Source organism: Oncorhynchus tshawytscha, linkage group LG21, assembly GCF_018296145.1.
Source record: "Oncorhynchus tshawytscha isolate Ot180627B linkage group LG21, Otsh_v2.0, whole genome shotgun sequence".
In the NCBI taxonomy this organism is placed as follows: domain Eukaryota; kingdom Metazoa; phylum Chordata; class Actinopteri; order Salmoniformes; family Salmonidae; genus Oncorhynchus; species Oncorhynchus tshawytscha.
This window is the reverse complement of record NC_056449.1, coordinates 19,534,061-19,546,139: the sequence shown is the minus strand read 5'-3', so window position 1 is coordinate 19,546,139 and position 12,079 is coordinate 19,534,061. Positions and strand designations below refer to the sequence as shown.

The window sequence follows — 12,079 nt, the reverse complement described above, 5'->3', positions numbered from 1 at the left end:
ATTTTAGGAAACTCAATTACTTGGTTTTACCTTAGATCACAGGTGTCAAACTCATTCCACGGAGGGCTGAGTGTCTGGTTTTTGCTCTTCCCTTGTACTTGATTGGTGACTTAAGGTCACTAATAAGTTAGGAACTCCCCACACCTGGTTGTCTAGAGCTTAAATTACAGGAAAAACTAAAACCTGTAGACTAGGCCATTCATGGAATGAGATTGACACCCCTACCTTAGATTGTAAACAGTCATGGTCAAAATATACAGGTTCAACAGTTATAAAGAAGGTGAGTGGTCTGTCTGTGAAAGATGACCTGCTTTTCTGATACCATACTCCACAAAGCAAGTCCTGCAGGCTCTAGTTTTATCTGGATTATTGTCCAGTCATTTGGTCAAGTGCTGCAAAGAAGGACCTAGTTATGCTGCAGTTGGCCCAGAACAGAGCAGCAATTATTGTTTTTCATTGTAATCAGAGAGCTAATATCAATACTATGCATGTCAGTCTCTCTTCGCTAAGAGTTAAGGAAAGACTGACTGCATCGCTTCTTGTTTTTATAAGTAACATGAATGTGTTGGAAATTCCAAATTGTTTGCATAGTCGACTTACACACAGCATTGACAGACACACACTTACACCACCAGAAATGCCACCAGGGGTCTTTTCAAAGTCTCCAGGTTCAGAACAAATTCAAGGAATTTGCTACCGCACGGCAAGCGAGCGGTACCAATGCACCAAGTCTGGAACCAACAGGACCCTAAAAAGCTTCTATCCTCAAGCCATAAGACTTCTAAACAGGACTGCTAAATAGCTAATCTAATGGCTACACTGAGTACTTGCATTGATCTTTTTTTGCAGACTATGCAAACACACATACTTGCACTGACACTCCAACACAAACACTTCATACGCCCACACACACACATAACATGCACACTGACGACACACACACACACTGCAACTACTGTCTATTATCTATTCTGTTGCCTAGTCACTTTACCCTGACATATATGTACAGTACATAGCTAACTCAATTACCTCGTACCCCTGCACATCAACTCAGTATTGGTACTCCCTGTATATAGCCATGTTATTTTCTACTCTCAGATATATATATATATATATATATATATATATACATACAGACATACACATATAAGTTGAAGTCGGACGTTTACAAACACTTAGGTTGGAGTCACCAAAACTCGTTTTTCAACCACCCCAGAAAATGTATTGTTAACAAACTATAGTTTTGGCAAGTCGGTTAGGACATCCACTTTGTGCATGACACAAGTAATTTTTCCAACAATTGTTTACAGACAGATTATTTCACTGTATCACAAGTCCATTGGGTCAGTAGTTTACATATACTAAGATAAACAGCTTGGAAAATTCCAGAAAATTGTGTCATGGCTTTAGAATCTTCTGATTCTAAATGACATCATCAGGCTAAATGACATCATTTGAGTCAATTGGAGGTGTACCTGTGGATGTATTTCAAGGCCTACCTTCAAACTCACTGCCTCTTTGCTTGACATCATGGGAAAATAAAAAGAAATCAGCCAAGTCTTCAGAAATAAAATTTTAGACCTCCACAAGTCTGGTTCATCCTTGGGAGCAATTTCCAAAGGCCTGAAGCTACCACGATCATCTGTACAAACAGTACGCAAGTATAAACACCATGGGACCACGCAGCCGTCATACTGCTCAGGAAGGAGATGCGTTCTTTGGTGCGAAAAGTGCACATCAATCCCAGAACAGCAGCAAAGGACCTTGTGAGGATGCTGGAGGAAACAGGTACAAAAGTATCTATATCCACAGTAAAACAAGTCCTATATCGACATAACCTGAAAGGCCGCTCAGCAAGGAAGAAGCCACTGCTCCAAAACGACCATAAAAAAGCCAGACTACGGTTTGCAACTGCACATGGGGACAAAGATCGTACTTTTTGGAGAAATGTCCTCTGGTCCGATGAAACAAAAATAGAACTGTTTGGCCATAATGATCATCGTTATGTTTGGAGGAAAAAGGGGGATGCTTGTAAGCCGAAGAACACCATCCCAACCGTGAAGCACGGGGGTGGCAGCATCATGTTTTGGGAGTGGTGCACTTCACAAAATAGATGGCATCATGAGGTAGGGAAATTATGTGGATATATTGAAGCAACATCTCAAGACATCAGTCAGGAAGTTTAAGCATGGTCGCAAATGGGTCTTCTAAATGGACAATGACCAGAAGCATACTTCCAAAGTTGTGGCAAAATGGCTTAAGGACAACAACGTCAAGGTATTGGAGTGGCCATCACAAAGCCCTGACCTCAATCCCATAGAAAATGTGTGGGCAGAACTGAAAAATCTTGAGTGAGCAAGGAGGTCTACAACCTGACTCAGTTACACCAGCTCTGTCAGGAGGAATGGGCCAAAATTCACCAAACTTATTGTGGGAAGCTTGTAGAAGGCTACCCGAAACATTTGACCCAAATTAAAAACTTTAAAGGCAATGCTACCAAATACTAATTGAGTGCATGTAAACTTCTGAGCCACTGGGAATGTGATGAAAGAAATAAACCTGAAATAATTAACTCTACTAAGACTGGCTGTCGCCATTGGTGTTGTCTAATGGTGATCCTAATAAAATCAAAAATCTATATATTAATTTGAGCCAGTTTGCTACAGCAGGATCATAATCCTGCAGCAACAGGAAATGTGAATTATTTTGTGGATTATAATTATTTGACATGGCTTCTTTTTTTCCAAAGCCAGCTTCAAACTATGGGGGATGGGTGGGAAATTCTGTCTTTGTGTCTTCAACAGAAAGTCATTTAAGATTTGGTAAACCCATTGTCGGGCTCTTCCGAACTCACCAGGAAGCTAGTAGCACTGCATCCGTATACCCTAGTATTTAAACAAGCCACATTTCACGAAAATGTCTAGGCATATTTATTCATTCAAGAAACAATACTGAACCACAGAAACAGTATAAACTGCAAATGTGAAGACAGTAGGGCTTTAAGTAATAATCATTGGCACTGCGTGGAAAAAGGGGCAAAACTCCACTAGATGAAGACGAATGAATGCTAGCGCTGAGGCCTCAACCCCCCTCGACTTTGATTGGTGTTTAATCAGTGAGTCTGGGACCTGCTTGCTGCCACAGCTCTGTGAGGTGTCCTGACTGCCGGGCAATTTGTATTTCTGATTAAACAACCCTAGGGCCTCTTCAAGCGGGGTGTTTAGCACCAGCAGGAAAGTGTCAATCTGCCAGACATCGCAAGTTGCAGGTGCAGTCTGTTGGAAAGCAAGGAGACAAACATTGAAAAGTCTATCAGAGATGAAGATCGATGAACTGCGGGAGGAGAAATAATGTCCTTATCATCACAGATTGGGTTATTTGTTCAGTTGAGTCTATAAGAAGGCAGAGCAAAAGTATTTTATTAGTATCCCCATTAGCTGTTGCCAATTAGCAGCTACTCTTCCTGGGGTCCAAACAGAACAGGGGAGATATACAAATTATCCTTCCCCTCTCCTGCAATGAGGCAGCCATTGTGATTTACGATGTGGTACTGCCAGTGTGCTCATTTGTAGCTTACCAAATACATACGTTGCCGTGCCCTATTCCGATAGATTTAATGCCATGCTGCTGGGAGTAATCCACAAATTGTCAAATCTCGGAATGAACAAGAAAAACACCAACTAAAAGTTTATTTTCCACAAAACAAAAAAAACCTCCTCTTATCCCAGCTTCAACAAAAGACAATTTGATATGAGTGTTCAACTTTTCACACAGCAAGTTCTATGGGTGACGGGGAGTGCAATATGCAGCATCATAACAGAGTTTAGGTCCTCTACATTTTTTTTTTACATTTGAGTCATTTAGCAGACGCTCTTAACCAGAGCAACTTACAGGAGCAATTAGGGTTAAGTGCCTTGCTCAGGGGCAAATCGGCAGAGCCTTGACAGCTCAGGGATTCGAACCAGCAACCTTTCAGTTACTGGCCCAACACTAACCACTAGGCTACCTACCTCACGTCATTCCCAGATTGTAACGTGAGAGAGTGATGTGCTAGGAGAATAGGGGCTGACCCTGAGGCAAATTGTTGCAAGAATGAAAAAGGTAAAAGGATGAGAGATGGCAGTGTCCTGCATGTCACCCTCCTATTACCGAGGCCAGCACTCATCAGAGCTTTAAAAATGTGAAGAAAATCTATACTTTCAAACAAAATGACAAACGTTCTGAGCATCCTTGCTGAAAAGTTGATTGCACAGATGCCCACACTGAAAGAGAGAAAAATAAAGAGCTGTAACACTCATGCCTTTGAATGTCATAGTGACATGAAATGTCATACCAAAATGGATAAACGCATGGAAGTTCTCTGGGTAGTCGCACAAAGAGGATGTTTTTATGGATTCTTCTGTGGCTTGAAACAGACTATTCAAAGTGGTTTGACTCACAATTGAAGTCTGAAATATTCTGGTTTCACCTTTTAAAAATTCACAGTATCTGTAAACATCCTTTGGGGGCTTTGTAAGGAAAATGTTTTACCTTCCCAAAACAATCCCAATCACATTCTTTGAGGTTCCCTTTGAGGCCTTAGGTCATTTCCACGAGTGACGAGAGACCGCTTTATCAGGCAAAGCTTTCTGTGAAGACGTTCTACTTTTAAGAGGTTCAGCTTTGACTTTCTACATTCACATGCTCAAAACATGACATTTCAAGTAGTCAAGGTATAATTGTATTCTATTTGTTAATTATAATATGGATAATGCCTTGCATCAGCTGTTCAATAATTGATCCATACATTATTATATGGGCGTGCATCTTTCTTTAGTTATTCAATCCACATATTGATACATGTGCTTCAATATGATAGAGGAACCATTTAATACAATAACATGGTGCAATGTCTGGCTTGGCCTAACGGTAATAAACATCATAAATGTGTTGGATTAAGGATAAGATCAGAGTGACTGTGGAAAAAGTATTGTCCTGTATGTGTATAAGGGAACGTCCTGCCCTTTAAGACAGAAACACCAATCACTTGAGGCTGAGAGCAAAGGTTAACTTGCAGCTGTGCTTTAGAGACATACTTGTCTTAACTTTCTAATTTCTGCTATGAAATACCACCTCCGCTGCTGTCTGTACAGAAATCTACACCAAACCTGTCTCTCTCAGCAACCACCCCACCTTCTGCATGACATGCCTCCAACAGATCCTGCCCGGAGTGCAACGCTCAGATCAGGGGCAGAAGCTTTCAGATCAACAAAAATCTGAAGAACTTGGCAGAGCCGCTGAGAGAAGAGGCGAGACAGGAAAGGGCCAAAGTTTATTGGTGCCCAGACCAACACCAGGAACTGAGCCTGTTCTGCAAACTCATCTGCCTGGTGTGTCGGGATGGAAGCGAGCACGTCAGCCACTCAATCAGGCCTCTCAGAGAACAGGAGAATCAGGTGAAGAGGGAGGTGTTGGTTTGTTGGTTGTCTTGTTATTGCACTTACAGAAAGAGGAATCTTCTGCTCTGAACTAAGATGAACTCCTGGGATGCAGGCTGACATGGACATGGCTGAGTTTGGGGGGTTTCTAAATTGATGGATACCTAAACCACAAGGTGATGTAATCTGCAAGACTGATAATACATCCTACCCTAGAAAACAAATAACAGTTTATTCTGTTTGTAACAACATTCCAGAGATCATTGTAACAAATTCGTATGAATGTTTTAACCATTTTTATCGCAGTATTTAGGTGACCCTCGTTCGTACTTGAATTGCTTTGTATAAATATACTAGTAAACACATAGCACATTCTGAAAAACGATAACAACAACGAACACATTCATCAGAAAAAAACACTTACATTCTTTCCAAAATAACAAATAGAATTGATAAAGTGATTATGCATGTGAAAGAAAGTGTGAATGGCTGGTCATTTAAAGCAGCGGTTCCCAAACCTTTTTGGTGGGAACCACACATGCGGAGATCATCCGTTCACCTACTTTGCGTCTCACAAAGACATGGCGGTTGGAACTAATAAACTCACATTTTGACTCATCAGACCAAAGGACAGATTTCCACCGGTCTAATGTCCATTGCTCGTGTTTCTTTGCCCAAGCAAGTCTCTTTTTTTATTGGTGTCCTTTAGTAGTGGTTTCTTTGCAGCAATTCAACCATGAAGGCCTGATTCACGCAGTCTCCTCTGAAGAGTTGATGTTGAGATGTGTCTGTTACTCTGTGAAACATTTATTTGGGCTGCAATCTGAGGTGCATTTAACTCTAATGAACTTGTTCTCTGCAGGAGAGGTAACTCTGGGTCTTCCTTTCCTGTGGTGGTCCTCATGAGAGCCAGCTTCATCATAGCGCCCTTTGCGACAGCAGTTGAAGACATTTTCAAACTTCTTGAAACGTTCGTATTGACTGACCTTCATGTCTTAAAGTAATGATGGACTGTAATTTCTCTTTGCTTATTTGAGCTGTTGTTGCCATAATATGGACCAAATAGTGTCATCTTCTGTATACCACCCCTACCTTATCATAACAACTGATTTAGCTCAAACGAATCAAGGAAAGAAATTCCACAAATGTAACTTTTAACAAGGCACACCTGTTAATTGAAATGCATTCCAGTTGGCTACCTCATGAAGCTGGTTGAGAGAATGCCAAGAGTGTGTATAGCTGTCAAGGCAAATGGTGGCTACTTCGAAGAATCTGTTATGATATGTTTTGATATGTTTAACATTTTTTTGGTTACTACATATGTGTTATTTTATCATTTTGATGACTTCACTATTATTCTACAATGTAGAAAATAGTACAAAGAAAGAAAACCGCTGGCATGAGTAGGTGTGTCGAAACTATTGACTGGTACTGTATATCAACCTCCGAAATCGAGAACCAATTATTTCGATACATTGAATGGTTGCATACACTGAAGGACGAACATTCAGTGTATACAAGAAATTGGTTCTCACCGGTAAACATACTTCTAAATTCAATTGATTACAAGTTCTGTGTGATCTAGTTCCTGTGTGTGTGTCCTGGCTTTTCCATTTAAAATGTGTGTACTCCACAGTGCAGTTCTACTTTCAAAGACATCCGAGGATATGAGCTGAACTGAATGCATTATCAAAGAAGTCTAAAGTACAAGAGGGATGTTGTTGATGTTCATGATGTTGTTTCATGGCTAATGCTCTACTGCTTTGTGTGAGAATTGGCTCCCTGCCCCTCTTCTAAAAAGTAAAGTCTTCTCGCTCTGGATGATTGAGATTGACCTTGGGATGAGGAAAACCTGTAAGGACATGTCTATTTTACACTTGTTCCTCTCTCTTCCTCTCCGTTTAACTGGGATATAGTCACTCCCGTTGTCTGTAGACAACATGATATCCTTCCTTAGGGAGCTTTTTAGTCATTCAGTTTTTATTGTTATTATTTTGTTTTTTTATCCTCGTATGTTTGTTGTGTACTACATTTTTTCAGCGTTTTTTCCTGTGAAGCAAGTTGCATTCCATGTCTGAAATGTGCTGTATAAATAAAGCTTGATATGATTTAATGGTAGAACATCAGTCCTTTGTGTAAAGACAAGGATTAAAAAGGCCTAGACTATGGCTGGTCTGGAGCTACGCACCGCTGCTTTCGCACCAAGGTTCCTAGAGATGAAAGGATTTTTAGTTAGACTATCTTCAATAGATTAGCCTTCATAAACTGACAGTAACTATCTTTGGTACCTTAATTATATTATTTCCTTATTTTCTGAGGAGAGTGTTGCCTTCAGCAGCCATTACACAGAGGGGGAAAGAGAATCATCTAAACCTCAGTGGACCAGACAGTTTAAATAAGTGGGGACAGGATGTTGACACTAGCAGATATGGCAGATTGTGCCCGCAACGTTTCCTCTCTTGTTGTTTCGGGGATCGGTGGATTCAGCAGTGGCAGGGAACAGACTCACAACGTGGCTGGTTTAAGGGAGTTGACATATGCTGATCAAGCCCGGATTTTCTTTGCCTCCATATTCCCTTTCATCGAAGGCTGTGAGAACCCAGAAGCAGGAGTATATTTGACAGGGCTGCTTTCAGCACCGTGGAAAAACATGCTTAGAAATCAAATTGTGCACATGAGAAAAGACAACAGAAGATGTGCCAGAGTGGAGTGGCCTTCTGAGCAATCCATTGTGTTTCAGATTGTTGTTTTTCCTCCAAAAATGAAGAGGCTGCAACTTGGAAAGCTTCAATCCAAATCCTGTTTAGTTAAGCTATACAACAAAAATACACCTTTGATGGTCAAGACAACACCAATTCAAGTAAGCATATTGTCAAACATGAACTTCAACCATTTAAGTAGCAAGACTAATGATTTAGAAAAGCCTGCCCTAGTAAGAATGACCATCTTCAATGAGTCCCTCCACCTCTGTTTTTAGAAGTAGCCACTGCCCAGTAGCTTGTCCATTAACAAATGTCAGTCCTATTGTATTGTGTGAACACTAAAAATAGCAATTGAATCCCTCCCCCTCCAGAAACTGTAGCTCAGAATGCATGTTGTTCCGCAGTGCAGGTACTGGATTCTCCTTTATAAATCAGGGCAGGACAAAGTAGGCCAGAAGCTCAAACTACCTTTTTACCGGCGGAGCCAAGGAAGCCTGCGTTTGATTGTCTCCCAGACGACCACTATGCACGATGCCTCATTTATTTTATCACAGCACCGGCACAGCATGAAGAAACAGGATATCAGTAGTTCTGCAAGGTAATGAAAGTCACTGGAAGGTTTTATACCTCGAAACCCATTGAAAGTCTACTCGTTATCTCAGTCATCTAAGGGAACATACTTTGTGGGTTTTTCACAGAGCTCTAAGAGAGACTCAATGGGACCACAATAGAATATATTCACATTTACACAATGATACTGTGTAAAGAACAGTGGAGGCAACAGCAGCAGGCTTCCACTGGGAGAGTTTGGAGCCTTTGAAGCACAATTCATTCAAAGAAATCCCTGCTGAATATGCGCAAGAGTTAAAAAGCTAGCATGGTTAAATATGCACAAGAACACCGTTTTCAGTCAGGATCCTATTAAAAAAAGGAAAAGGACTGTTGTGCGCTTCAAACGCATTTATCAAAAAAGGACATTCTCCCAGAAACAAATGATGATACTTGTCATCATTTTCCAGCCGCATTTACAAGAAGATGAAAATAAACGGGATCTTTCCGGACATGCAAGTGATTTGTAAATGGAAAATGAAGTTTAAATTTTTCTTAGAATATTGATTAGAACAATATATACACAGACTATATCTTTCAATTCCTCTCTGGCAGTGAAATGGACGGCCTGAATATAATGCAAATGTGCTTTTTAATTTCACAAAACAACCCATTGAGAATGAAAAGGCAACATCTGAACTCCAAAGTAAATATGTGTCATTTTGCTATTGAAAAATAGGCTGCTATACCTTTAAGATGAGGGAGCCATGAATCTTCTTGAGGATGTCGTCCATCTCCATTAGTTTGGGCTGGATGAGGGAGCTGTGGGGTCCACTGATGTGGCCGATGTGGTCCAGGCCCAGGTAGTGCAAGATCAGAATGTCCCAGTCGTCTCTCTTCAGGGTGCTGTCCAGGTGACGCGTCACGTTGTTGTCAACCTAGGAAAAGTCAGGGCGGACATACAGTATCAACACAGAAAACTCCTGATTGTGTCATTGTTTCTGAATCTGACGAACTGTGTACAGTATAGGGGTGTGACACTTAAACTAATTTAGGATCATTAGTGTTTAGAAAAAATCTGTTAAGGAAGCTTTTTTTTTTTACATAATCAAAATCACAGTGCAGTTATAGCAAAACTACTATTAACGGTCCCAATCACGATCATAAAGGCAAAAACTTTAGTATTACTAATACCTAATGCAACAATGCTGTAAGTAGTAAATTATTTGCCATGGATATAAAGCGCTCAGCACGTCATCGTCATTAACAATTGGAAAAATAGTGAGACAGGGAAGCGACAGCAGCAAAGTTCTGTATGGCAATTCTTTGAGAAGTTAAACGAGAAGGCGATGAACCGCTAACTCTGCGATGTGGAATTGAGCTACAGTGGCAGTACAGGTGCAATGCTGAAAGAGAGGCACCGTGAGACCCAACCCATTGCTGGCAGCAGTTCGATAAGGGGCAGAGTGAGGAATTCCCAGCGCTGGTTACAGAAATAATTGCAGTTGATATGCAGCGATTGTCAATGGTAGAGGAAGCCGGCATCAATACCCTAATGGCATATCTAGAACCAGACTAAAAGATGCCAGAAATCTGACATTGTACAATGATAGCTCTGCAAGTATAAAGCACAAGCTCTCAAACACCTTACGTGCCGATAACATCAGATTGAGGGACGTCTATGAACACGCTGTCATACATCACTGCAACTAGCCATCATATTGATGATAAGAAGCACGTACTGACAACTTGGAGGAAAGGCACACAACAGAGAACCTAAAACAGCATCAATACCATCATTGCTGAGTGGGTGAGGACAGTAGTAAGGTGAGCACTGTCTGGTATGGTTTCCACAAGTTACCACAGCCACAATGTAGGGATGTATGTAAAAATGTATGAAAACAAGAAGTATATTTTTGGATAAGGTTAGCAGTGTGGTTAAGGTTAGGGTGAGAATTCAAATCACATTTTAAGAAGAGAAATTGTGTAAATAGGCTGGGTTTGACTTTCTGGCAGTGGTAACTAGTGACAAATGGTAGGCTTATGGGGTCATATTCAGAACCACATATGAATTGTGAATTCACGTTTTTTTTCTTTTAAACGTTTTTTTTTATTTTTTACATTTGTCACATCCCTAGTAGAGTATGTTTGAAATATTACATAATAGAAAAAGATTCAACTTCAGTCAATATGACCCTGACCTTCAAACAGACAATGACATTGACTGACCTCGGTGTAGTCGGACACGAAGAAAGAGGTCGTGCCATCGTACTCCATGAAGTGCTTGGGGAAGAGCTTCACCCAGGTGTCGTCCCCGTAGAACACCATCCGCTTGCCCGCTGCCTTGGCCTGCCAGATGAGGTTGTCCTCCAGCAGCGCTGGGGAGTTCAGGTTCATCACCACGTCGATGAAGCCTGGGATACTACCTGTGGTCAGGGCCTAAAGAGGGAGCAGAAGGGGAAGGGCCAAGGGAGTTTGTCAAACTACGTACGTAAGCTAGCAATAGGCTAATTATGCAACATATTACCAGATGTAAAGGGTAAAAATCATTGTCTCTGTGTAGCCTATCAATGTTAAAGAAAGAGTAAAAATGATTGTCTCTGTGTAAACTATCAATCAGTGTTGTGTTGTTTGAGACCACCTAAAGTGAGACTGATTCAAGACCAAGACCAGAGCAAATCGAGTCTGAATTAAGACCAAGACCGGTGTGAGGGCATGACCGAGTCAAAACTAAAATAAAGAGGGGATCAAGGGGTCTGAAACAGAGTCGAGACCAGAAAAATGTGAGTCCAAATCAAGACCATGATTTAATTTTGTCAAACACCACATAATAGGAGTTCAAAATGTCCAGTATTTCTGTGTTCCTATTTCAGAACAACATATGGATTCTTTAGGCATTCAGAAGTAAAAACAAATGCAGGCTGAGGGAAAATAGAGCCACTCTACAAATTATTACTAACCCAAACACAGTGGGGAACAATGGGCCTTCCGCACCTTCAGAGAAGGGCTAAGGATTTATAAAATTATTATTATAATAATCCGTTTTTGTTGGAAAGGAAATGGTTAACACTGCTAGTCTCTGGGGATATACATCTAGCTAGCTAAGTCAGCCATTGGCTAAGGCGGCCATCAGAAGCTAGATAAAAGGCATCAGCCAACTGTATTAGGGCAACATTTTGGAGTGACAGTGGAATCAATCACTCAACATTTTGACTTACTGGGTGGAGCGGTTTTACAAAAACGTATGGAAGCGTCTGCCTTCTTGAAGGCCAACAGGTCACTCACTGTTCAATAGCGAGCAGTAGCTTTCCCACGGTCAAGTAGCTAGCTTTTGTTGTCGGCTAGTTTGCCGCTGATGCAGCAGGTGTTATCAAAGAGAATGTTGTTGCTAATTTGTTAGCTTCTCTCTTT

General features: G+C 41.0%; 1 protein-coding gene across 4 annotated transcripts in view; it reads right to left on the bottom strand.

The window, feature by feature from the left end:
* Positions 1-12,079, bottom strand: part of LOC112221074 (GPI ethanolamine phosphate transferase 2) — a 120,047-nt gene that overhangs the window by 90,660 nt on the left and 17,308 nt on the right. For all 4 annotated transcript variants that reach the window (XR_006079568.1, XM_024383169.2, XM_024383167.2 and 1 more), the window contains exons 3-4: positions 10,898-11,107; positions 9,418-9,606 (exon numbers count right to left, since the gene is read on the bottom strand). Coding sequence is in view for 3 of the 4 variants with exons in the window: in XM_024383169.2 (XP_024238937.1) it covers positions 9,418-9,606; positions 10,898-11,107 (399 nt within the window). In the remaining variant the exon portion in view is untranslated. The remainder of the gene's footprint in view (positions 1-9,417; positions 9,607-10,897; positions 11,108-12,079) is intronic.